The sequence below is a fragment of the Dipteris shenzhenensis genome, chromosome 28, assembly GCF_047967505.1.
Source record: "Dipteris shenzhenensis isolate YYH24624 ecotype China chromosome 28, Dip_SZ_1.0, whole genome shotgun sequence".
In the NCBI taxonomy this organism is placed as follows: domain Eukaryota; kingdom Viridiplantae; phylum Streptophyta; class Polypodiopsida; order Gleicheniales; family Dipteridaceae; genus Dipteris; species Dipteris shenzhenensis.
In genome coordinates, this window is record NC_141623.1 from 20780921 (window position 1) to 20803337 (window position 22417).

At 40.2% G+C, this 22417-nt stretch overlaps 2 protein-coding genes across 2 annotated transcripts; one reads left to right on the forward strand and one right to left on the reverse strand.

Annotated features, from left to right (window-relative positions):
- The first annotated feature begins 4856 nt into the window (after nt 1-4856).
- LOC147883299 (putative aquaporin TIP-type) lies at nt 4857-7073 on the forward strand. Its single transcript, XM_087399783.1, has 3 exons — nt 4857-5310; nt 5442-5616; nt 5879-7073. Exons 1-3 carry the CDS (start codon nt 5165-5167, stop codon nt 6731-6733), a joined length of 1176 nt encoding a protein of 391 aa, XP_087255909.1. The 5' UTR covers nt 4857-5164; the 3' UTR covers nt 6734-7073.
- A 2682-nt stretch (nt 7074-9755) lies between these two features.
- On the reverse strand, nt 9756-10244 carry LOC147883300 (uncharacterized). The gene has a single exon (XM_087399459.1). The coding sequence runs from the start codon at nt 10242-10244 to the stop codon at nt 9756-9758; it is 489 nt and encodes a 162-aa protein (XP_087255585.1).
- Between the last annotated feature and the right edge of the window lie 12173 nt (nt 10245-22417).

Here is a 22417-nt window from a genome sequence, read left to right on the forward strand (position 1 = left end):
GTATGTTGATGGATCTACACCTAGACCATTGGACAGTCCAGCCAGCAGTAGCTCTACTCCACCTGTTGTCACAGCACCATCAGTGGGATCTCCAGCTACACCAATAGTTTTCACACCTATAGCAGATCCTGCCATTGCTCGAGCACAGGCAGAATGGGATAAGCAATATAAATATGCATATCATCTGATAAGCAGAATCTGCAAGATGTCATGCTAGGACAGCTCAACACCATCAAGACATTAAAAGAAGCATGGGATATGTTCGCAGCTCTCTACGACTCCAAGAACACTTCTAGGATTCTCACACTGAGAAAACAAATCAACCAGAGTTTTTGCAATAGCAGCAAAACCGATCATGCTTACGTACTTAGGATCAAAGACTACAACAATCAACTCGCAGTAGCAGAAATGGTTCAAGTCATCCTGAATGGGTAGCAGAGGGATACGAGAATCCAGTCTAGAGTATTGCCATCCAACGGCAAATTCTGACACTAGAAGAACTTTGGTCAGTGTTATTTGGTGAAGAATTGAGGACTCAAGCCATTCATGCATGTAAATGTCATTCTAATGATCATGCATTCACAGCTTCAGATAGAAGCAGAGGCAGAGGTAGATCATTCCAGTGAAGTGGTCATCATCAGCAACAAAGTCATCAACAAAGTCAACATCAACATCAACATCATCCTCAGCAACATCAGTATCAGGCAAATAGGAAATCATTCCAACCGAGGAAGATTCCAAGGACGAGGGAATGCATCCACCAACGTGTCAAACATCCAGTGCAACTAATGTCATAAGTTTGGACACTATGAAAGAGATTGCTGCAAGAAGCAGTACAGCCAAGGCAGTCAATCTTGTAGCAATCGAGGGAATTTGTGCAGAAGAGGAAATCATTATGGTCGACATTCTAGTCATAGTCATTATGCAAATGAACATGCGAATATGTTTCTTGCAAATGAGGAAATGCAAAAGACTAATACAGTGTACCTAAACAGTGTACCTAGACACTGATTGCAATCCAAAAGAGGATTTCAGCTACCAAGTCGACCAAGCAGATCAAGATCCTTGGTACATCGATAGCGGTGCATCATCTCATATGACAAATCATCAGGAATGGTTCACAGAGTTGAAACCATTAGAAGGTCAAAAGAATGTCATCTACACAGTAGATAATACAATCTAGTTTAAGGGACATGCATTATCCCTGTGAATAGTTTCACTCGTATGAAAGAATTGGTGAAATATGTACTCTACGTTCCGAAGCTTAGCAATAATCTCTTATCAGTAGATCAAATGACTGAACACAACTACCGAGTCATCTTCGACGGAGATGAATGCACTAGGAAAAGGTGCCAAGGAAGGACACTTGTACAGAATGCTGGCTACAGTACCAGATATGCATGCCATGCTCAACCACAACAAATGCCACTATCCACAAAATGGCACAAGAGATATGGTCATGTTAATTTCAAGAGATTGCTAGATCTCAAGAATCAGAATATGGCAAATGGGAGTCCTAAGCTACAATTTCTTGGAAAAGTTTGCGAAGCATGCTGCTTCGGCAAACAAAAGCGAACCAACTTTGGCAGAAGCACCTCTCAAGCAAGAGGTATTCTTGATTTGATACACATAGATGTATGGGGTTATGCCCAGAGCCGCAGCATCAATGGTTCACTTTACTACTTGACTTTCATCGATGACTATAGCAGATATTGTTGGGTCTACTTTCTAAAAGAAAAATCTGAAGTGTTTTCCAGATTTCAAGAATTCAAAGCCATGGTAGAAAACCAGACAGGCAGAAAGATCAAAGTCATGAGATCACATAGAGGAGGTGAACAGATGTCTTTAGCATTCATGAACTTTTGCAGAAGTCACGGCATTCGAAGATAATTCACTTGTGCAGATAATCCTCAGCAGAATGCAAGAGTTGAAAGGAAGAATGGTACTTTAGCAGACAGTGCTAAAGCAATGTGAGAAGCATCTTCTAAATCAGTATTGGGCAGAAGCAATAGCCACTGCAAACTATTTGCTTAATCGGCTTTCGACGGAATCGATTCAACGTATGACACCTTATGAAGTATTCACTGGACACAAGCCATGCATTAGGGATCTCCGCATATTTGGTTCCATATCATATGCCCATATACATGACGATCATCGTAGGAAATTGGATGTGAAGTCACGCAAGTGCATCATGGCTGGCTACAGTGAAGAAAGCAAAGCATACAAGTTGTATGATCCCATCAACAGCAAGGTCATTATCTCCAGAGATGTAATCTTTGATGAGGAATTAGAATGGAAATCCTCAAAAACATAGGAGATAGACACACCAATTTCATAGTCATCTACAGAACAGGTTGATGAAGAAGGGCAAGAATTGCTAGAAACACCCCAAACAGAGCCACAGTAGCTTAGACAGTCTACTAGGGAAAGTAGACCTCCAGCCAGATTGACATATGATCAAAAAGGCAAAGCAATTCAAGTTGAAACCACCAACTATGCTCTTATGACTACCATCATGGCTACAGAAGGGCGAGTGTACTTCGAAGATGCAGTAGATAAGCCAGAATGGCAAAATGCTATGAATGAAGAAATGGATGCTTTGTATAAGAATAATACTTGGGAATTATGCGACCTTCCACCAGGAAAGAAGGCCATAGCAAACAAATGGGTATACAAATTGAAGTACAATCCAGATGGAAGTATTCAAAGATACAAAGCCAGACTAGTTGCAAAAGGATTTGCACATCAATATGGTCAAGACTATGATGAGACTTACGCTCCAGTAGCAAAGATGGATTCCATACGGTTCTTGATATCACTAGCGACACTTAGTAGATGGAATGTATACCAGCTCGATGTCAAGAATGCATTTCTTAATCATGGTTACCTAGACGAGGGAGTCTACATGCAACAACCAGTAGGTTATGTTCAACTAAGAAAGGAGAATCAGGTTTGCCATCTCAAAAAAAGTCTCTACAGCTTAAAGCAAGCACCCAGAAGTTGGTACAACAGAATTGACAAGTATTTTGCTGATCTGGGATACATGAAGTCCAATGCAGATCATGCACTCTACTACGAAGTTCAAGGGGAAGATATTACTCTTGCACTTTTGTACGTAGATGATCTGATTGTGACAAGAAGCAAGGATAGCTTCATCAAAAAACTAAAACAAGACTTATCTGTAGAGTTTGACATGAAAGATCTTGGGCTTATGCACTATTGTCTTGGAATTGAGTTTTGAAGAGATTCGAACATCACCTTTATGAGTTAGCTTAAATATGTTGACAGTCTCCTGAAGGAGTTTCATATGACAGATTGCAAGATTGCAGCAACTCCCATGGAACAGAGTTTGAAACTTACAAAAGATTCAAAAAAGCCTACAGTCAATGACAGGTACTACATGCAGTTCATCGGATCTCTTATATATCTGACTATCACACGGCCAGATATTTGTTTTGCAGTAAGTTCACTTGCACAGTTTATGGCAAATCCATAACAGTCTCACTAGAATCCAGCCAAAAGAGTCTCGAGATACATCAGAGGTACAAGACAGTTTGGAACAGAATATAGAGTAAGTCATCCAAGGTTGCATGGATATTGTGACAGTGACTATGCTGGAGATTATGAGACCAGGAGATCCACACAAGGATATACATTTTTCCTTAGTCAAGGTGCTATATAATGGTTGTCAAACAAAAAGCCAACTGTTTCTTTTTCTTTGACTGAAGTAGAATATAGGGCACACACTACAGGTGCATGTGAGGCTATATGGCTCAGAAGACTATTGTCAGAAACATATTACTTTGATGAATCAAAGCCAACAACAATATACTGTGATAATCAATCGGCTCAAGCATTGGTCAAGAATCCAGTATATCACTCCAGGACAAAGCACATCGATGTCAGACAACACTTCATAAGAGAAAGAGTGTTACTTGGTGACATCACATTGCAACATTGTGATAGCAAAGAGAATGTTGCAGACATCTTTACCAAACCACTCAGTAAATAGCTTTTCGAGAAACATCGACAAGCTCTTGGTTTGACGTAGAGGAAGGACATTCCCATTAAAGGGGTGTGATGGAATGTAATATTCAGTTCTTCTTCGATTCCCTAGAATCATCATCTTGAGGGAAGGCCTACTTCATGATGTTGATCTTGAGGGAAGGTGTATGAATATGAGATCCATCAAACCTCTAATCTTACAACCTTTGCAAATGAAGCACTTAAAAGTGGACATGTGCGTTCTCCAAGAGATTGAGAGCTTGAAAACAACACGTGCATGGACTTTCGACTACATACTTGAACAACCAATATCTTTCGAAGTCATTCTTACAATCTTTGAACATAAGAACATTCAAAAAACACAAGCAAGACATACTTTACAATTCTAATTTCATTGACATTGAAAACCCTTTTGCCACCATGTCATTACCCCTTTTTAACCATTTTCTATAAGGTATACTATAAAGTTGTGAATCATCACTATGTGTCATGTAATTGTATACTACAAGGTATTATATTCAAGGTAAGTCAAAGTCGTTATAAGCAATATCCAATAACTCGTGCATCTTGTGTAGAGCGTGGGAGAAAACAGTGTTGAGCATTTATTTAGAAACAAGAGCTAATATGTAGAGCGTGCGAGAAAGAGTGTTGAGCATTTATTTAGAAACAAGAGCTAATATGTACATCTTGTGTAGAGCGTGGGAGAAAACAGTGTTGAGCATTGATTTAGAAACAAGAGCAAAGATAGCAAGGCGGACATACGATGTGCAATGTAAATCAATTCTACTTGGAAGTTGGATTAAACTCAAAGAGTTCAAATCCTTATGATGAACTACTACTACTTACTGATCTCTGTAAACTTCTAAGTGCTAAAAGGATTCAAATTTAAAAAATCCTTGTGTTAGCTGGCTGCTGCTCCAATGGCCACGAGAATATATTGCTGACTGGTAGCCATTACAAGCATATGGGCACTTCTATCGAGAGACCCAGACTTCTTGAGGCTTGAAACATGAGCCTTGCCTCTAAGGCTCTGCCTCTTCTGACTCTTCCCCCCTCATTGCCCTTGAAGATTTGTGTTCTCTTATCAGCCACAAATTTCTCTCAGCACAGCTCTCTGTATAGCTAGCTAGCTACCTTCTTTCTGAGGTTGTCAATCATGGCGGATCCAGCAGCTGACTCTGGGGGTTTGTATGTCAGCATCCCCCCTCGCCCTTACTACAACCCTGTGCCTCTCGTTTCCCCTCGTTTGTCCTTCAGAAGCCGCCCTCCCACTCCCTCAGGAGCTGCCAAAGCGAGAAGCAGGTTTGTGGGTACAACACAAAAGTCATTAGTGTCTTTAAGAGTTTCTTGTCTGCGGCTGCTGAGTACGGCTAGGCAGAAGCTTTGTTTGGATCCATCCTCGAGTGCCAATCTTGCCTGCTTGGACGGTGCAGGAGACAAGATCAGGAGAGGGGAACCAACGATGAGACTTATGTGGAGGAAGTTTTTGAGGGATCGTTGGTGCACTACTACCCCGAGGAGAGAAAAGTAGGCAAATTGGAGCAGCAGTTGGCGTTCTCCGGTGCCTTCTCAAAATTTCTGGGTATGCAGGACCTTGTGAGCCCGGAGGTAAGGATAGCAAAATGCATTTTGGGTGTGAAAATTTGAGCTATGGACTCGATCGAATTGGTCTGTGTGAAAATCTGAGCTATGAAGCCGATCGAATTGGTCTGTGTGACAATTTGAGCTATGAACTCGATCGGATTTGAGCTAGAATTGGTCTGTGTGTGAAAATTTGAGCTATGAACTGGATCGAATTGGTCTGTAGTAGAAGGAAGATCCGTCAGTGCTCTCAGAATTCCAGTTTTCGTTTCGTCTTTGCGATTTACAGGTTTGGAGAGCAGCTCTCTCAGAATTCCTGGGGACGGCCCTTCTGATTTTCGTCAGTACCGCCGGGGCTATATCATGCTTGCAAGCGGGCTTCACATCCGCAACAGCAGCGACTGCCGTGATGGAGTTCCTGTCGATCTCCTTCCTCATCTTGGCCGCTGCCCCTGCGTCCGGAGGTCACCTCAATCCCGCCATCACCATCACCACGATGCTCACCGGTTTCTCCTCGCCGGCAAGGGCCCTCCTGTACGTAGCAGCTCAATCCGCGGGCTCCATTGTGGGAGCCCTGGCGCTGAGAGTAGTCGTGGCCGACTCGGTGGCGGAGGAGTATGGGCTGGGGGGGTGCGTGCTACGGAACACGGTACTGAGCGATGGGGGGGAGCTAGTGGAAGCAGGGATAGGAGCAGGGGGGGGGTTACTGTCGGAGTTCGTGTTCACGTTGACGCTATTGTACTTCGCATTTTCGGTAGCGTTAGATCCGAAGCAATTTCAGGTGACAGGGCCGATACTGGCGCCATTCATGATAGGGGCGATGATAGGGATGCTGATATTCGCGTCGGGGGGGTTGATGGAGGTAGCGGGGGGGTATACAGGGGCGGGGTTGAATCCGGCGAGGTGTTTGGGACCTGCGGTGGCGATGGGGGGGGAGCTATGGAGGGATCACTGGGTGTTTTGGATCGGACCTCTGTTGGCTTGTGTAGCTGTGGGTGTAATCTACCATGTCGTTCCTCCTCACCATGTTGATCTCTATCGTTCTCGCGAAGATGTTTTCACTCAGCTCAAGGAGCTCATCAACACCAGACTCAACTCCTCTTCTTCCGTCGTCCCTGCTCCTTCTTCTTCCTCCTCTTCATAGCTCTCGCTGCACGGAAGCCGTTCTCAGGCAGCTCAGACAGTCCACTCGCCCTTGCTCCTCCTTCCTCTTCATCGGCATTCTCTCCTGCTGCTTGCCAGGGAAGCCTTTTTCACGTAGCTCGGGGAGTTCATCCATCAACACTAGCTCTCCTTCCTCTTCATCAGTCCTCCTTGCTCCTTTTTCCTTCTCCTCTCGACCTTACCACGGAAGACTTTTTCACCCAGCTCGTGGAGTTCATCACGACAAGGCTCTGCTCCCCTTCTTCCTCTTCATCCGTCCTCCTTCCTGCTCCTTGTTCCTTCTCCTGCTTACCAGGAAAGACTTCTTCATGCAGCTCCGGGAGTTCTCTTCCTCCTCTTCATAGGTATGGTCTTCTGCTTACGAGCTTCATGAGTGTCTTGCTCGTCCTTTGTCTTCCGGCTCGCTTGTCAATTAGTTGGTCTTGCTATTCAATGTGCAGGCCTCACTAAAATTTTGACTCCATTTTTTGCATTGCAATTGTATTTCACATGTTCTTGTGCTTGTCTTTTACTATTCTATGTTAAGTATGTAAAGGGGTACATGAGTGAAAATGTGAGACATGGGCTGAAGCAAGCACCAAGAGCTTGGTGCAAGAGAATAAGTTAAACCTTTCTGAATATGCATTTCAAGCAATCTAAAGCTGATAGCTAACTATATGTGAAGTAAGAGAAGGCAAAAATGGTGATTGTGATCATATGCATGGATGATTTGATCATCAGAAGAAGTCTTGATGCAAAAATTACTGCAACTAAGATGAGATTGTCAAGTGAATTTGACATGAAGGATCTTGGATAGCTAAGATACTTTCTTGGGATTGAGGTAATTGATTCATCTTATGATATTTAAATGATATAAAGACAATATTCTTTGGATATGCTAGAAAAATATGGTATGACAGCACACAAACCGGTTGAAACTCCACTTGAGCAAAATGCTAAGATGGTTGATAATTGCTACTACTTTGCAGGATGTGTCTATGTTCTGGAAGATGGTTGGAAATCTCATATATCTCACCATCACTTGATTGGACTTAAGTATGCTTTGGGTGTGGTGAGTCAATTTATGGAAAGACTCTACAAGAGTCACCTTAATGCGGTGAGATGGATACTTAGATATGTGAAAGCCACAATCAATGTTGGCTTGTTTCATGCTAAGAAAGGAGGAATATGCTTGCATGATTATACCGATGCAGATTTGGTTGGTAACATTGACGATAGAAGGTCAACTAGTTGGTTATGTATTCACTCTTGGGCTGGCAATATTGATGATAGAAAGTCAACTCGTGGGTATGCATTCACTCTTGGGAGTATTGTGATTAGTTGGAGAATCAAAAAGCAACCCACAGTTGCATTGTCTAGCATGGAAGCTGAGTATAGAGAGGTTGCCATAGTAGGATGTGAAGAAACTTCGCTGAGATTGCTTCTTCATGAATCGAGTGTATGCATTGATGGTCCATTAGTTATATATTGTGACAACATAAGCACTATAATGCTGGCGAGGAATCCCATTTACCATGCAAGGACAAAACACATAGAGGTCCACTATCACTACACTAGAGAGAAAATGATAAGTGGAGAAATTAGGAAGAAATAGAGAGAGGGGATAAGTGGAGAACGAGAGAGGGGGGTGATATATATATATATATATATAGAGAGAGAGAGAGAGAGAGAGAGAGAGAGAGAGATAACTTTCCCACTCATTGGTTGAGTGTGTCTCACCTTGTCATTTCCAAACATCAAATAGTAAATTCCAGTCAACATCATGCATGTGTGTGGGTGCTGATAAAGACATGAACATAAGCATGTCCAAAGTCCTTAAACATAGGCAGGATCTTTTGTCACTCTTCACACGATTTTGTTTGGAAAAACCCCTTTCACATGCGGTTGAACTTGCTGGCAATACAACTACAATTTGCCATAACTTATATAAAGCTGGAAACATTTGTTGCCATTCTTTTTCAACACCACATTGCTCCCATCCATCTAGCAGTCTCTTTGAAGGATAAGACTTCAAAAGATTCAATACAAATCTTTGAAGCTCTCCTTCACAATGAATTGTTTGAATTTAAGAGCTTTCATCTTTTCCAAATTTGTCATAAAGCTGTGTAAGATATTGATGTGCTATTTGATTCCTAATTTTTGCATCCCTTGAGTAGTTTTTAGGAGAAAATAGTTTTGCAGCATTTAACAATTGATGATCATAATACCTTTCAGCAAGGTTAGAGATTAACATTTGAATGAAAGCTTTAGCTAACCACACACAATCATCAAGATTAGTCCCTTATTTTGTATCAACCAATGATGTGAAAAGTAACACATGAGGATGCATTACACCTTTCTTGTCCTTGAAAGAGAATACTCCATTTTGTACTCCATGTATGAAAGCACTTAAGCATGGTGAGCCATTTGCAAACACTCCATTGACATACCTATCCTTGAAAAGAGTGATCAATACATCTACCTCTCTTCCGATGATTGTTATATCAACTTCATTTGCTTAAAACTTCATGTTCAGCAAGTTTGTCTCCTTCAAAACATCTGCCATGAAATGGATAAGGAATAATAGTTGAAAATTTGCAGCTTTCACATACATTGTTGCATACTTTGATTTCTAGCAAGTGAGCAAGATGGAAAGCACCTTCACTAACCTGAATCAAATAGCATACTAGAAAGATAATCTATCCAAAGAATTGAAGTAAAACATATATTAAAAAGACACCCAAAGATTGTAGATTTAGAAGTAGATAGCATGATAATCTATCCAAAGATTTAAACATAAAATCCATGTGAATAACATAAAAAATTTACAGATTCAAAGTAGATGGTATGATTATCTATCCAAAGAGTTGAAAAGAAAATCCAGTAAAATAACCAAAAAAAATTACAGATTCAAAGTAGATACTAAAGCACCTCCTCATGACACTACCATGAGAGAGCCATCTTACACCATGAATCCTTAGGATCTCATAGCTTCTAGGTAGAAAGGCAAGCATGAGTTTTCTTTATTCTGCCCTATATAAACTAGAATTCCCAACCCATTCATACACTTGACTAGCAAATTTATCAACATGTTTCATTTCAGCAAAGCATTCACATGCATCTTTCACCACAAGAGCTTCTCGGTGTGCGATGCAATGTACTCCAACTAAGTGTGACACATGTTCACAAAGCTTAGCATACAATCCAGAATTTCTTCGAACCATATCAACAGCTCCATCTGAACCCATTGCCACCATTTTGAACAATGGAAGATCCATTTCCTGCAACACTTTTGTAATGGCCTCATACATTCTTTGTGCCTTTCCTTCATCAATAGAAAGCAACTTCACAAAGGCAGTTACATGTGGACCAATGCCTCCATCTTTCAAGTAAGTTATGTATAAGATGAGATGCTTCTCAAATCTACGATCAGTGCTTTCATCCACAAGAATGGAGTAGAATGGACTGCTAACAATTTCCTCTTTTAACTTCTCCCAATATACCATGTACATTACTGAAAGAAAACCTTTGCCTGAGGTAGGATTGATATAAGAGGAGTACTCGCAAGAGAGAGGCATATTCATATGAAATTTGCATTCATCTTCAAACACTTCCAAGGACAAATCCTTTTGAGCCAATCGATACATAATTTCCATAACACTAACAATCCTACTCTTTTCATTATCTACCATAAGCTCCACATGCTTTTCTATATGTTTCACACTCTCTCCAGCCATTAGTTTCTTTTTTTGGATTGCCAGCTTATGAGACTCCGATGCATGGTGAATGGCAAGAGCCTGTTTTTGTATGGTTGTGCTCCCAAGCCCTTCAAATGGATTGGACATTTTCAGCTCCGTGCAAACTAAACACTTTATCCTCTTTGTCTTCCTCATCAAATATAGAATACGACCAAGGATAAAGCAATTTCCAGGCTGGTACCTAGCTGCAAACATACACTCTTTTTCGAGTAGTTGGAATAGAATCTTCATCACCAATAGCACGCTTAACTTGACATGAAATGCTAGATTGCTCCAATAATCGTTGGCACTTTTCTTTCTTAGGACGTCCCATTTTCTTTGTGAAGATCAGCGAGGAGCAGCAAAGCAAGGCTGCCAAAGATACAAAAATACAAGCCTTGAGAAAAAAGCCCAACAAAGAGGAGGAGAACAATTTTGAATATGAACATGCAACGATTAATTAGCCTGTTCGAGGTAAATGGTACTACGTAGAATAGATTTCTTTTATGAATTAAACAAACATATTTCCTAAAATATAGATCCAAAATATGAACTGAGCAAGTCATTTGCGAGACAAGATAAGCCTTTCACTATGTAAACGATTGTTTCACTGCGTCTACCCTGTAAGACTCACAGCGCCTCCAACACCCTTGATCTTCTTCTCCTCAAGCTTGGACATAAAATTCGCCTTGGCCACTAGGAGATGCGCGGGCACGTCACCCTTGCAAGGAATTTAGTCTTTGAAGAAATCGTGATGCGCAGTGCGTGACATCCAAGAGAGGGGACTTAGCCCAGATGTCCTCCGGTAGCATAGACAAACCGTAGACGAAGAAAAGAAAGCTAGGCCCAGGATCAATACACCACATTAAACACTACAGGTCTGAGGCAATTGACGGACGACATAGAATGTAGATTAGTAGATAGACGAAGAAGGTGGAGTCCCGTAACCTGTTGCACCTTGCGTGCCAAGAGCTTGATTCGTCTCAGGTCTGCATCGTCGACCGGCTAGCAGCGTAGCACCTCAAGGCTCCAATCGAGTCTTGAACTCTGAACTTTGAAGCAAGCAAGCGACATAGCACCTCCAGTCTCCAATTGAGTCTAGAACTTTGAACTTTGAAGCAAGCCTGCTGCCTCACGAGTCACCGTCGTTCTAGATTCTGCTCCAATCTCCAGAGTCCACCGTAAGTGCCCTCACTCAGGATTCGAGTCCCGGTTCAGTGGTTCACCGCTCAACAGTCTTCAACTTCAACCTATGCGCAATGCCCGTCACCCGCTTGTCTGCAAGCAAGAAGAAAGTCATAACATATGCTTCAAAGTTCAAGGCTCAAGTTTGCCAATCAATGGCTAGGAGTAGGGACGGAGGACTCAGGAGTAGATTGGCCCTCACGTAACATTCACGAATCAGATAGGTAGGCTGGCTAGTAGTGTGGTAGAGATTCAAAGGTGTTTTCACCTTCATGCTAGTCAAGTGGCACTGTCCTGCACAGTCTCGACCCCCTACTCCCTCATCATTAGGAAAAAAGAGCTCATTTTGGGACCTTTTAGGGTTTCGAAAAAATGTCTCTCAACCAATGAGAAGAAGGCCTAAGTAATGTAGAAATTTTACAAAAAAAGGTAAAAATATGAAAAAGAAAATAGTACTTTATGTTGTTACAAGCGTGTGGCATTAATGAGAAGATTTGTTTTTTATTCTTTTATGGTTCCCTTGTCGTATCAAGAGATGTGGACCCAAAATCGAAACAAAGCTCCATTTTAAAACCTTCCTGCGTGGTGACCCAACGCATCTATTTGTGCATCTAATAGCGTGTCTATTAGCGCGTCTGCATTGCGAATTAGACACGAAATTAGACGCAAAACAGAGAATACAAAAAGTGAGATTTTGGTGTAGGTTGATAAATGTACATCATTGCTTTCCAAACATTGCTCATGATTACCAAAGCACATAATTTTAATAAAAATATCAATGATTTTTTGCAAACCCACATATACAAAAATTAAGTGAGGTGAGGAGAATGAGACAATATGTAAAATAGTTTTGCCAATATCATTGATGGGCTACGGTTCTCTCTTCGACAAGCATTCCTCGTTGCATCATTGTTGTTGTGATGCTCTTAAACTTTCAAAACAATAAGCTCTTTTCACCTTTTATTCGCTTGTTCTCAGTTTCGTTCATTTTTGTTAATGTCTTACTATTTTGGTGTGTGTTTCTTCGCAAATATTAGAATGAGGATTTCAGATGGCAACCAAAAATTTTGGTCGTACCACTAGGAAACGGTCTGTCGCTCTACCTAGCGAAGATGTGGATGTACAAAGTATCTCTTTGCCACGAAGACCTACCTCACTAATCTCATTTGTAGAAGTTTCCAATACTATGAATGTGAACGGTAGTTGGAAAAGGATAGCACTGGCGAAAGGAGATTGGGTTCTAATGCACCCCAACAAGCGGAGAAAGCAATAATCAACTAACACTTTTTTGGCTTCTTGGAAGGGCAGGGTGAAAGATTTTAGAGTTAAAAAAGAAGGCACAAGATGCGTCAGAGAGGTTTGGATACAACATGTCTACATGCACCGAGAACTTGTATTACGAGATTATCCTGCTTATCTTCCACACCATAGACCCAATTGTAAGTGTATTTGTGTAATGAAATACTTGAAATGAAATAATTGTTTCTTTCCATGACAGACAGTCTCTTTGTTTTAGTTCAGATATATATCCCTCATCATACGAAGAGTGGCAACCAATGGAGTGCATATTGGGATTCTTTGATGCTTTACATGGTGCTATTGGGGAGCTATAGTACAGAGGTAGAAAATCAACAACACTGGCTGTGAATCGGGTATATTTTTTTATGATCACTTTTATCAATTGATGGACAATGCTCACTCACACGGTTTATTAAAAAAGCAAGATCTCTCGACGTGGAATACAGTTGATTGGCCAGTCCCTGATGACAGCATCACAAAATCATACAAAGCCAAACTATTTTCGAAAGTACAGCATTCCGTGAAACCAAATATTGCTACCAGGATAGTTAAAATCAACGTTTTCATGCCACTTACAGTTTTTGTAGAACTTTTACAGGATTATCCAGTTAAAGTTTGTAAGACAATGTTGACTTTCAGAGCAAAAGGGTATGATGAAGTTTCAATTCCAAAAATTTCGGATAATGGTTGGGATAGAATGGTGGCCAACAATGTGTATTGTGAGGTTGCTCATAACTCCATCAACATTAAGTACATGATTGCCTCACAAAACTTTATTTTCTCTTTTTACTATTGATTTTTCTTTTCTCTAGATGAGACAAAAATCTTCTAGCCTTTACTCCACCAATAGATGGCTTAATAGGAACATCTTTTCCATTTGTAGATTTTTAAAGATCCTTTGTAATATGTACATCTCCTCCATGGAGACCAATTTTTGATAGCACTACTTCTAATGATTGTAGTGCCTCTTTTCTTCTGCTCTCAGGGCGAAGTTTCCATGCAAATCTAATATATAGGAAAACTAGTTTCTCAATGATCCTACATAATGCATGCAATGTACAAATGTGAACATTGCATAATGGGATCGCTTTGAAACTTTTATCTACTTTATCTCTGTTGGGTGCTCTTTTCCACCATTTAGAATCTAGGACATGCGCTGGTTCGAGCAAGGAGATTTTGAGTTACCCCCTTTGCTTATATTGAACATACACTTCAGTGTCTTCAAGTCACCTGCCATATGCCATTCAATTTGAAAATCATCCTTCCCTAGAATATGAAGATGGCGTCCTTGGAGTTGACTCTTGATAATTGATGGTAAATCTATTTGATGAAATACCCAATAAAGTACTGCATGGTCCTTAGTCTTCACCTGTAATTTAAAACCACAGGTTTGCAAGATATATGATATAAAATTTATTACATTTCGAGCAAAGACTAATTTGGAAGGTGATAGTTTACATACCTCAAATGCGCCCAACCATAATACGTGCTTTTTCGATTGGACACTAAAGTACTTTGAGCTAGACTTTGTGATCAATGGATCCAGTGCTCGATTCATCAAAGTGATAGAAACTGTGTTTATCTTTTTTTCCTTGATGATTTCACACTCATCAAGCTTCACAAAAAACTTCAAAACTCCTTTACATTCTTCAAATGTGATACTATAGAACTCAACCATAAGTCTCTGCAATTGTTCAAGATCTATAAAAATATTATTCCAAGCATTATATGTAATGCTTCCCTTTTCACTTTTATATACACTTTCGATATGAAAGTACTGTCCAATGAACTTATCAATTTCTTGGTTGAGATGACCTCGTTCTTTCCACACTTGTGCTGGTGTTGGTAACAACACACGTTTTATCTGTTGATCTTTAAATGTTGATGACATAACTCTACATATTGAAGCATATCCCTTTCTACTCACTCCACTCACATCAAGAGCCTCTTGAATTTTCGTGACATCAACTTTACTTTCCGATACAAAGCCTTCAAGAACCTCACGTTTTACCTTCTTAAACTTCTTTTCCTCCATCATGTTCTTTGCAACAACAGTGGAGATTAAACCCTTCATTTGTTTGATGGGAATTAAATTAGAATCAATGTTTTCTTTTTGAGGTCCCAAAAATTTCCTCCAACAAGTACAGGGCTCGAATTTCTCAATGGACATTTTAGGTAAATCTGTCCATCGTACCATAAGTCGATATGTTGGGAGCCTGCTATTCTCATGTTTTCCTTTTGCTGAGCATTCACAAGCGGAACCTTTCCTCTTTTTAGTAGCGGTGCATATTTTTCTTCTAAATCAATGTGCAAATGGTGTAGTCACTTCTTTTGAGGTTCTTCTTCAACAGCATGGTTGCATGCAACCATTTTGTGAGGGTTGGTTCTTCATTTTGTCTGCTTTTTATAAAACTCATCTAATCTTTCGCGGTAACCATTCAAATTTTTGAAAAAAAACGGATTAGTGATGGCGTGATGGGTTCCTTATGAGAGGCCGCCGTCAAAAGAGATGCGGAATCTATATGGAGAGAGAATTTATATGGAGAGTTTAACTCAGCGTCTTCTTAATTATTTGAAAGGACTTTTTTATTCCTCCCTGGACTAACACACCTGTGGTCCTGAACTAATAGATATCTGTATTTTATTTCTTTTTCCACATTTTAGAGGAGAGATAAAAGAGAAAATAGTGAATTTCTTACAGGGCCCCAAAATGAGCTCCCTTTTTTCCTAATGCCATATGCCAGTAGCTACAACCTACTAGCCTCTAGGTAGCAATGAGCGTTGAGCACTTCATGCCTCCACAAGATCCCAGGACTTTATGCTCCTTGGCAATGAGCACTTCACACCTCCACGATTCACAAGAAGTGTCGAGCGAGCACTTCAGTACACCTCCACGAGATCCCAAGACCTAGAGAGCTGCAAAAAACCCCGTGAGTGGTGAATAGACTATAGGCTGTGAATCTGTGATAACGTCCCTTACGGGAAGGAAGATGAAAGCACATGTAACACTGCTACAGCTCAAAGGAAATGCATGCGGGCAACGGCATCATGATTCAAGTTTCACGATCAATAGTCAAGACTCAAGTATAGAAAAGAAAGTTGAAACCTCTTTGTAGGCACGAGTGATGAGTCCATCTGTGGTCTCTCAGCTCTATTCTCACGACTCACAGTAGTTGCCAGCATTCAGTTCAGGCTTCAACCTTATACTATGTAGCCTTGTCCCATGGCCACTTCGCACCAAAGGCTCAAGCCTCAAGAACTTAGACTAATAACGAGTAGGTGGAGCCTGGTACCAAGGAGAGTTGAGAGTCAAGACTGAAGGAAGCTGGTGGCTGGCATCAAGGAGAGAGGACTCAGGAGAGATTCGAGACTAGAGACTACAAGTTGATAGAGAACTCAAAAAAGTGAGAAGGAGGAAGAAAAGTAAGAAGAAGGCACACAGGAGGATCCGAGGCGAGGAGGACATTAGAGCCAGCTATGTTTCATAATTGGTCTGCAATGTGCATTCAAGACCACTTACCCACTCCCTTGGATTCCAATCTAGATTTAGGAGAATATATTTTAAAATTTAAATGTTAATTTAAAATTATATATATATATATATATTTATTTTTTTTAAAAAAAATGTTAGATTTTGAAAGGTGGATATTATATGCACACTTCTTTTGAGAATTTCACGTAAGGTTACAGTTTCCATGGGTGAAGGCTAATTTTATGTCTAACCCTTTATTTAAATAACTTCAAAAATATTATACTTCTTGAGTAGGAGGGTGGTCCTATGGAAAACATTTCTTTAGAATGCCTTGTTAGCTTTTACCCTTATTGAAAAGGGGGAAAACCCATTTGAAGGGTGTTGCAGCCTTCTAATTTGAGGGTTGTTACTATATAAGCTACAACCATCTATCTATAATCCTTTTGAGACTGTTTTGTAAAAAAGAAAGTTTTGAGACTCTTTTGCAAGAATGAAAGTTGTTATTATAAGCAGCCTTGGATCTAGTGTGTATTTCTCTTTTTATTATGAGCATTTCAAGCAAGCTATTTAGCTTCATGTATCCTTTTTTGCCTTTATTAGTAGTTTTTTCTAATACACTTTGAAGTATTCTCTTTTTTGTAAATGGGCTTGGTCTTCAATCCAATAAACAATGGATTTTTCAATTTTGCATATATTATTGATTCAACATTATTCTTCTATTTGAAATTGGGTGAGTATTAACTCGTATTTGTTGAGCTCTTTACTTCTATAATTCAATGTAGACTTATTGAATTAATAAAAGATATTGGTAAAGTGATGAATTTTGTTCATCATGCATTGAGAATGACAAAGTAAATTTTAACCTTCTTCTTGTAAGTGAGTAATATTGTTTTGTTTCATAAGAAGGACATCAGACATTGCATTTCTTAAACCTTCTAGAAAGAAGGTTTATCCTATTTTTGCCCTTCAAAAACAAAAGATGAGGTGCTCTTCTAATTTGAGGGCTGAAGGGGGGGGAGGAGAGAGGATAAATGGAGAGAATATATTGAGAGGGGAGAGGGATATTAAGGGGTAAGAATAGTCAAAGTAGAGGTAGGGTGTAAAATAAAAGGAAAAGGAAAAGTGAGAATTGTGTGTGTGTGTGTGTGTGTGTGAAGGACATACAAGTACATACGCAATTGATAAGGTTAGGTGGTCAATCAACTTGCATAATCCCATCACAATTTTTAAGAGCCTCATGATTATGAGATCGAATCGATATGAAGTGAGAGCTCTCTCAAAATCCTTTACAAACACTTATCTTCTATTGCAGAGATCTGCCACCTTAGATTAGCCTACGGCCAACAATAGTCATTACTCTACTAAAACTATTAATTAACTCTTTTTTTGTCCTGAACTTTTCACATTGACAACTCACAACCCGTTATTAACATTATAACTAAACACTTTAAACCTACACTACAATTGATTAGAAGACCACATACCCCTTTTGTAAAATCTCACCAATTCAAGAAAAGAGCTCTCGTTAGTTGAAATCGAAATCATACCTAACACCAATAACATGCCAAAGATAAAAAGCATCCATTGAGCCAATCAAATCCAATCTCCGTGTAGTAAAATTTGGGATAGTAATATGTACATGAAATATTTTCTTGGAGCAATAATAACCGTTCACAAAACAGATATCATGCAAAAATTATCTGTCGTTCACATAGTAAGCGTGAAAGTTCATAGAACTTTGAAAAAATCCATAGGGTGGAGTACGATCCTTCACACCCCATGGTACACACTCGGTCGTGGTCTTTTGTAGTTGCATTGTAGTCTCCACGTTTTTTCTGGATACTAGTTTGAAGTTAGTAATATCCTAGTATGTCTTTTCAATTTTGATCTTGGCTTGTGTGTGTGTGTGTGTGTGCGTGCGTGCACGCACATATGCACATGTGCACTTGCCTTGCCTATGTAAGTGTGAAGGACATACAAGTAGATACTCAATTGAGAAGGTTAGGTGGTTGATCAACTTGCATAATCCCATCAAAACAAAGTGTTGCAAAGAGCTATATTTGATCTAAAATAAGCAAAGCCAAGCTTCTTTTTTTTAATTAAAGAAAAAGTTTTACTTCTTATTAGATTTTCACCTGCAAACTGTTGGCATATCAACTGTTTTCCAGAAGGGCGCTCTATACCTCTCAAGTCTCCAGCTTTACTATGAGTCTGGAGAAGCCATCCTAAAGAGTCACCAACTCTAGAAAAAAAAAGAGGAGCTATGGGCCAGCCTTGTTTGAAGATTCTTTTAAGAGAAAAGGGTTGACTCATTGCTCCATTTACACATCTTAGCTGTGGCATTAGTAAGTAGAAGTTTTATGAAAGAAATATACTGAGAGCCAAGGCCCATGTCTATGAGAGATTGAATAACAAAGTCTCATTCTAATCTATCATATGCCTTGTCAAAATCAACCTTGAGAAAACAAATATCCCACTTAGTGTCCTTTGCATACTCATAGCCCTCCCGAATGTCGATTATGGCCTCTAATAAGTGCCTCCCTTTGATGAAGCCTTTCTGCTCTTGAAAGATCCAAGAATCCATTCTTTTTTGAATTCTGAGAGCAAGTGCTTTGGCAAAGATCTTTTAGCTGCAGTTAAGCATAGTTAGAGGTCTCCATTTTTTGAGATCCTCTTTATCCTCATCCTTAGGCATCAGCTTAATAACACCACCATTGACATGGGGAGGAAGGGCCTCATCTCTGACACTCTCTTGCTAGACAAGTAGAAGGTCCAATTATTTCCCAAAACACCTTATAGAATATTATTGGAAGTCCATCTTCACTAGGGGTTTTGCCATCTACCATTACCTTGACTGCTTTCTTGAGCTCCCCCAAGGTGAGCGGTTTCTCATGGTAGACATTGTCAAAGTTGTGCATAGTGCTCTCTCTAGCAAGTCTACAAATGCCCCTAGCTCTGTTGACCTCATCATCAGGGACTATTGTGGAGGATAGTAAATTTTTGAAATATAATTGAATAAGCTCCACATTCTCTTCAGAGGAAAAAGCTAGTTATCTGCCTTTCTAAGTAAAGGTACTTCTTCATTTTCTCTTTTTCTTCTTATCAGTTTGAAGCATTCCCTAGAGGGTGTGTCTACCTCCCCTGCCCACTAGTCTCTGAAGTACACTTTAGTATCATTCAAGATACTTTGCTCTTTCCTCATGACCTTTCTTTTTAGCAAAAGATCAGCCTGAGCCTAAGGATCCCCCTACCTGTGGCAAGCAATTCTAAGCTGCTAATTGTAACCTACAACTTATCCATTCTTCTAGCTCTCATTTATCCCTACCTCTTCTAGCCCTTTTGAGCAGCTCTTGAGTATGCCCAATTGCTGTAATCCAAGCATCAGAAGCATTTTTAGCATCAATAAAGGCACTCTACCAGACACTCTTGACACTCTCCTAAACACATTTTAGCTCAAACAGCTTGGGATCATCTTTGAACCAAGAAGAAGACTTTTGACCTAGTCCAAAGTCACGAGTAAGAAGTACAAGTTTGTGGTCATAGAGGAAAAGAGAGGTGAAAGTCTGACTTTTACTAAAACTAACTTGACTAACTAGATCTTGAGAGACATAAATTCTATCTAGTCTAGCGTCCCTTCTACTCACATTTGTTTGACTGTTGCATCATGTAAAAGTGCCTTTGACACTAATATCCACAAGGCATAGAGACTCTTTGAAATCTTCCCAAGCTGAGTGCTCACCTCCTTTGCTGACTGTCCCTTTCCCAACTCATTTGTCATCACTTTCTTCCACCATGTTGAAGTCTCCCAGAGTAAACGAATTGCCATCTATGTCTAGTAGAGACTCCCAAGTAGCCTTTCTATCTTGAATATTGTTTGGAGCATAAAGAGAAATTAAATTGAAGACCTGCTCTTTAATGGAACATTTTAGCAAGAACCATCTATTATTAGCATCTAGAACAACACTAGTGATACCATTGTTGTAATGAGACAAAACCCCTACGATATTTCCTCCCTTTCCTTCCTCATGTTGTGTGAAATACCAAACCCTTCTTTTATCCATAGCTTTTAGTCTACTTTCCAGAGTTAGCCCAGTAACTTTGACCTCTTGTAAGCAATAAAGTTAGGGGAAACATTATTAGTTTTGAGCCAGTGAGCCGGTTTATAGCCTCTACCAAGCTCTGTAAGCCCTCTAACATTCAGAGACATAAAAGAAAAACTTTTTTTCTTTGCTCCTTTTTGGCCTTGGGGTTGGGTTGTTCACCTAAGGTGAGGAAACCTTGGCCTGAGACATTCTTCTCTTGTTTTGGACAAGAGTGAAAGCTTTTTCATGACCTGAAAGAAGGGCATCCTGCTCATATTTTTCTCCTGCATTAAGGACATCCTGCTCACCTTCAAACTCTTCCTCACTTAACCTTGTATTGGTCATGGCATCATCTCTGTTAATGTCATCTTCAAGCTCCTTAGACCAACCTGCGTCAACCTGAATGTCCATGTCATCATTCTGGTTTTTCTTAATCCAATCTTTTGTTTCTCTGTCAACCAAAGCCTCAAAGACATATTTTGAGAGAAACTGATGGGGTCATCTTTTCCTTAGCTTTATCAAAAGATGATTTAGGACTGGAGGAAGCTCCCACTTGAGGGGCTTGGGTATCCACTTTTCTGTGAGGCTTAGAGGCTTAGACCTCTTCTGAGGGCAATTTCTAACAACATGGCTAGCCAAGCCACAGAGGAAGTGCTCAAGAATTTGGAAGATTCTTGTAAAGGAGGAGTTGCTCTCTGAACACACTACCAATCCTATTAAGAATTACAAGAGTGCTTGGTAACTCCTCTACAATATCCATCTTAATGCAGATCTGAGGATTTTACCTCTAGGGTTAACAAAATTTTCCTTCTCAATATTTACAACCTTTCCTAGACCATTGCACAAGGAAGATAATTGATTGCATAGGGAGAGAGGAATGCCAAGTTTCTCAAAGAGGAAGAAAACTCCTTCCTAAGGAAAATTAAATTAGTTACCATGAGCCCTTTCCTCACCTAGTTTGTTCTTACCCAGCTCTCAAGAATAGCTAGGCAAATGACCAATTACAACATGGGTACTTAGCCACTCAATTGAGTCTGATAAAAGTCTGTCATCTATGAACATAGTTATGTGTTTACCTGTAGGATGGTAGTTGCTCTCTCCTGGAACATCTCATGCTCCTCTTGGATTCTCTCCTACTCTTGATGTCGTTCCATCAGCGAGACGGACTATGGATTTACAATTTTGGCTAGAGCTTCAGCATCGCCTTTGTCGCCTCCTTCCTCGTAACTCCACTATCTCTTCTAGGTGAATCTACAAGTCTTCTTCCTAGGTGAGAGCAAATGATGGGATCAGTTCTTACTTTGTCTCCTAAAGGCATCAAGCTATGCGAGAGCTGATTTTGGCATCTGCTCTACCTCCTCCTTAACTTTCACAGATTCTACCTCCTTCTTTACTTCCATTGCATGTAGCTCCTCCACCTCCTTTTTTACTTCCATCATCACCTCTTGGTCCTGCTCCTAGGACCGAAGGTTCTGTGCTTGCATAGGGGACTCTGAGCTCCTAGAAGAAGGCAAAGAGAGGAGTATTCAATTGCATGAGAAGGGAGAAAAACTTGCCTCTAGCCTTTGGTGCAACTGCCACCATGTAAGATGGACGAGAACTTCCGCCTCTTCTCCAAAGATTCCTGAGGTGGTGAGTCCATTTCTATGGATAGGCAGTAAGAATTCTTGAAGATCCTCTCTATAGCAAGCACTTTGTTGTCGTCCATCAAATTTTGTCCAATAGGAGGAGGCAGAGTCAATTTTTGTCCATCAAGGGCAGAAAAGTCCCCATCATTGCTCAGATCACTAAAGTAATAGATGAAAGGTGCCTAAGGGAGAGCCAAGGCTCTGTATTCATGTGATAGTAGCTGAGAAGGATATGACATAGAGCCACTGTCTCTGTCATCAGTCTCAATCACCTACAACAAC

Bases quoted from the DNA above. Each gene is read 5' to 3' on its own strand.
- LOC147883299 (XM_087399783.1), top strand. From the start codon at position 5,165: ATGGCGGATCCAGCAGCTGACTCTGGGGGTTTGTATGTCAGCATCCCC. The intron at 5,311-5,441 runs GTTTGTGGGTAC...TGGACGGTGCAG, and splicing joins GCTGCCAAAGCGAGAAGCAG to GAGACAAGATCAGGAGAGGG. The intron at 5,617-5,878 runs GTAAGGATAGCA...TGCGATTTACAG, and splicing joins AGGACCTTGTGAGCCCGGAG to GTTTGGAGAGCAGCTCTCTC.
- LOC147883300 (XM_087399459.1), bottom strand. From the start codon at position 10,244: ATGTACATGGTATATTGGGAGAAGTTAAAAGAGGAAATTGTTAGCAGT.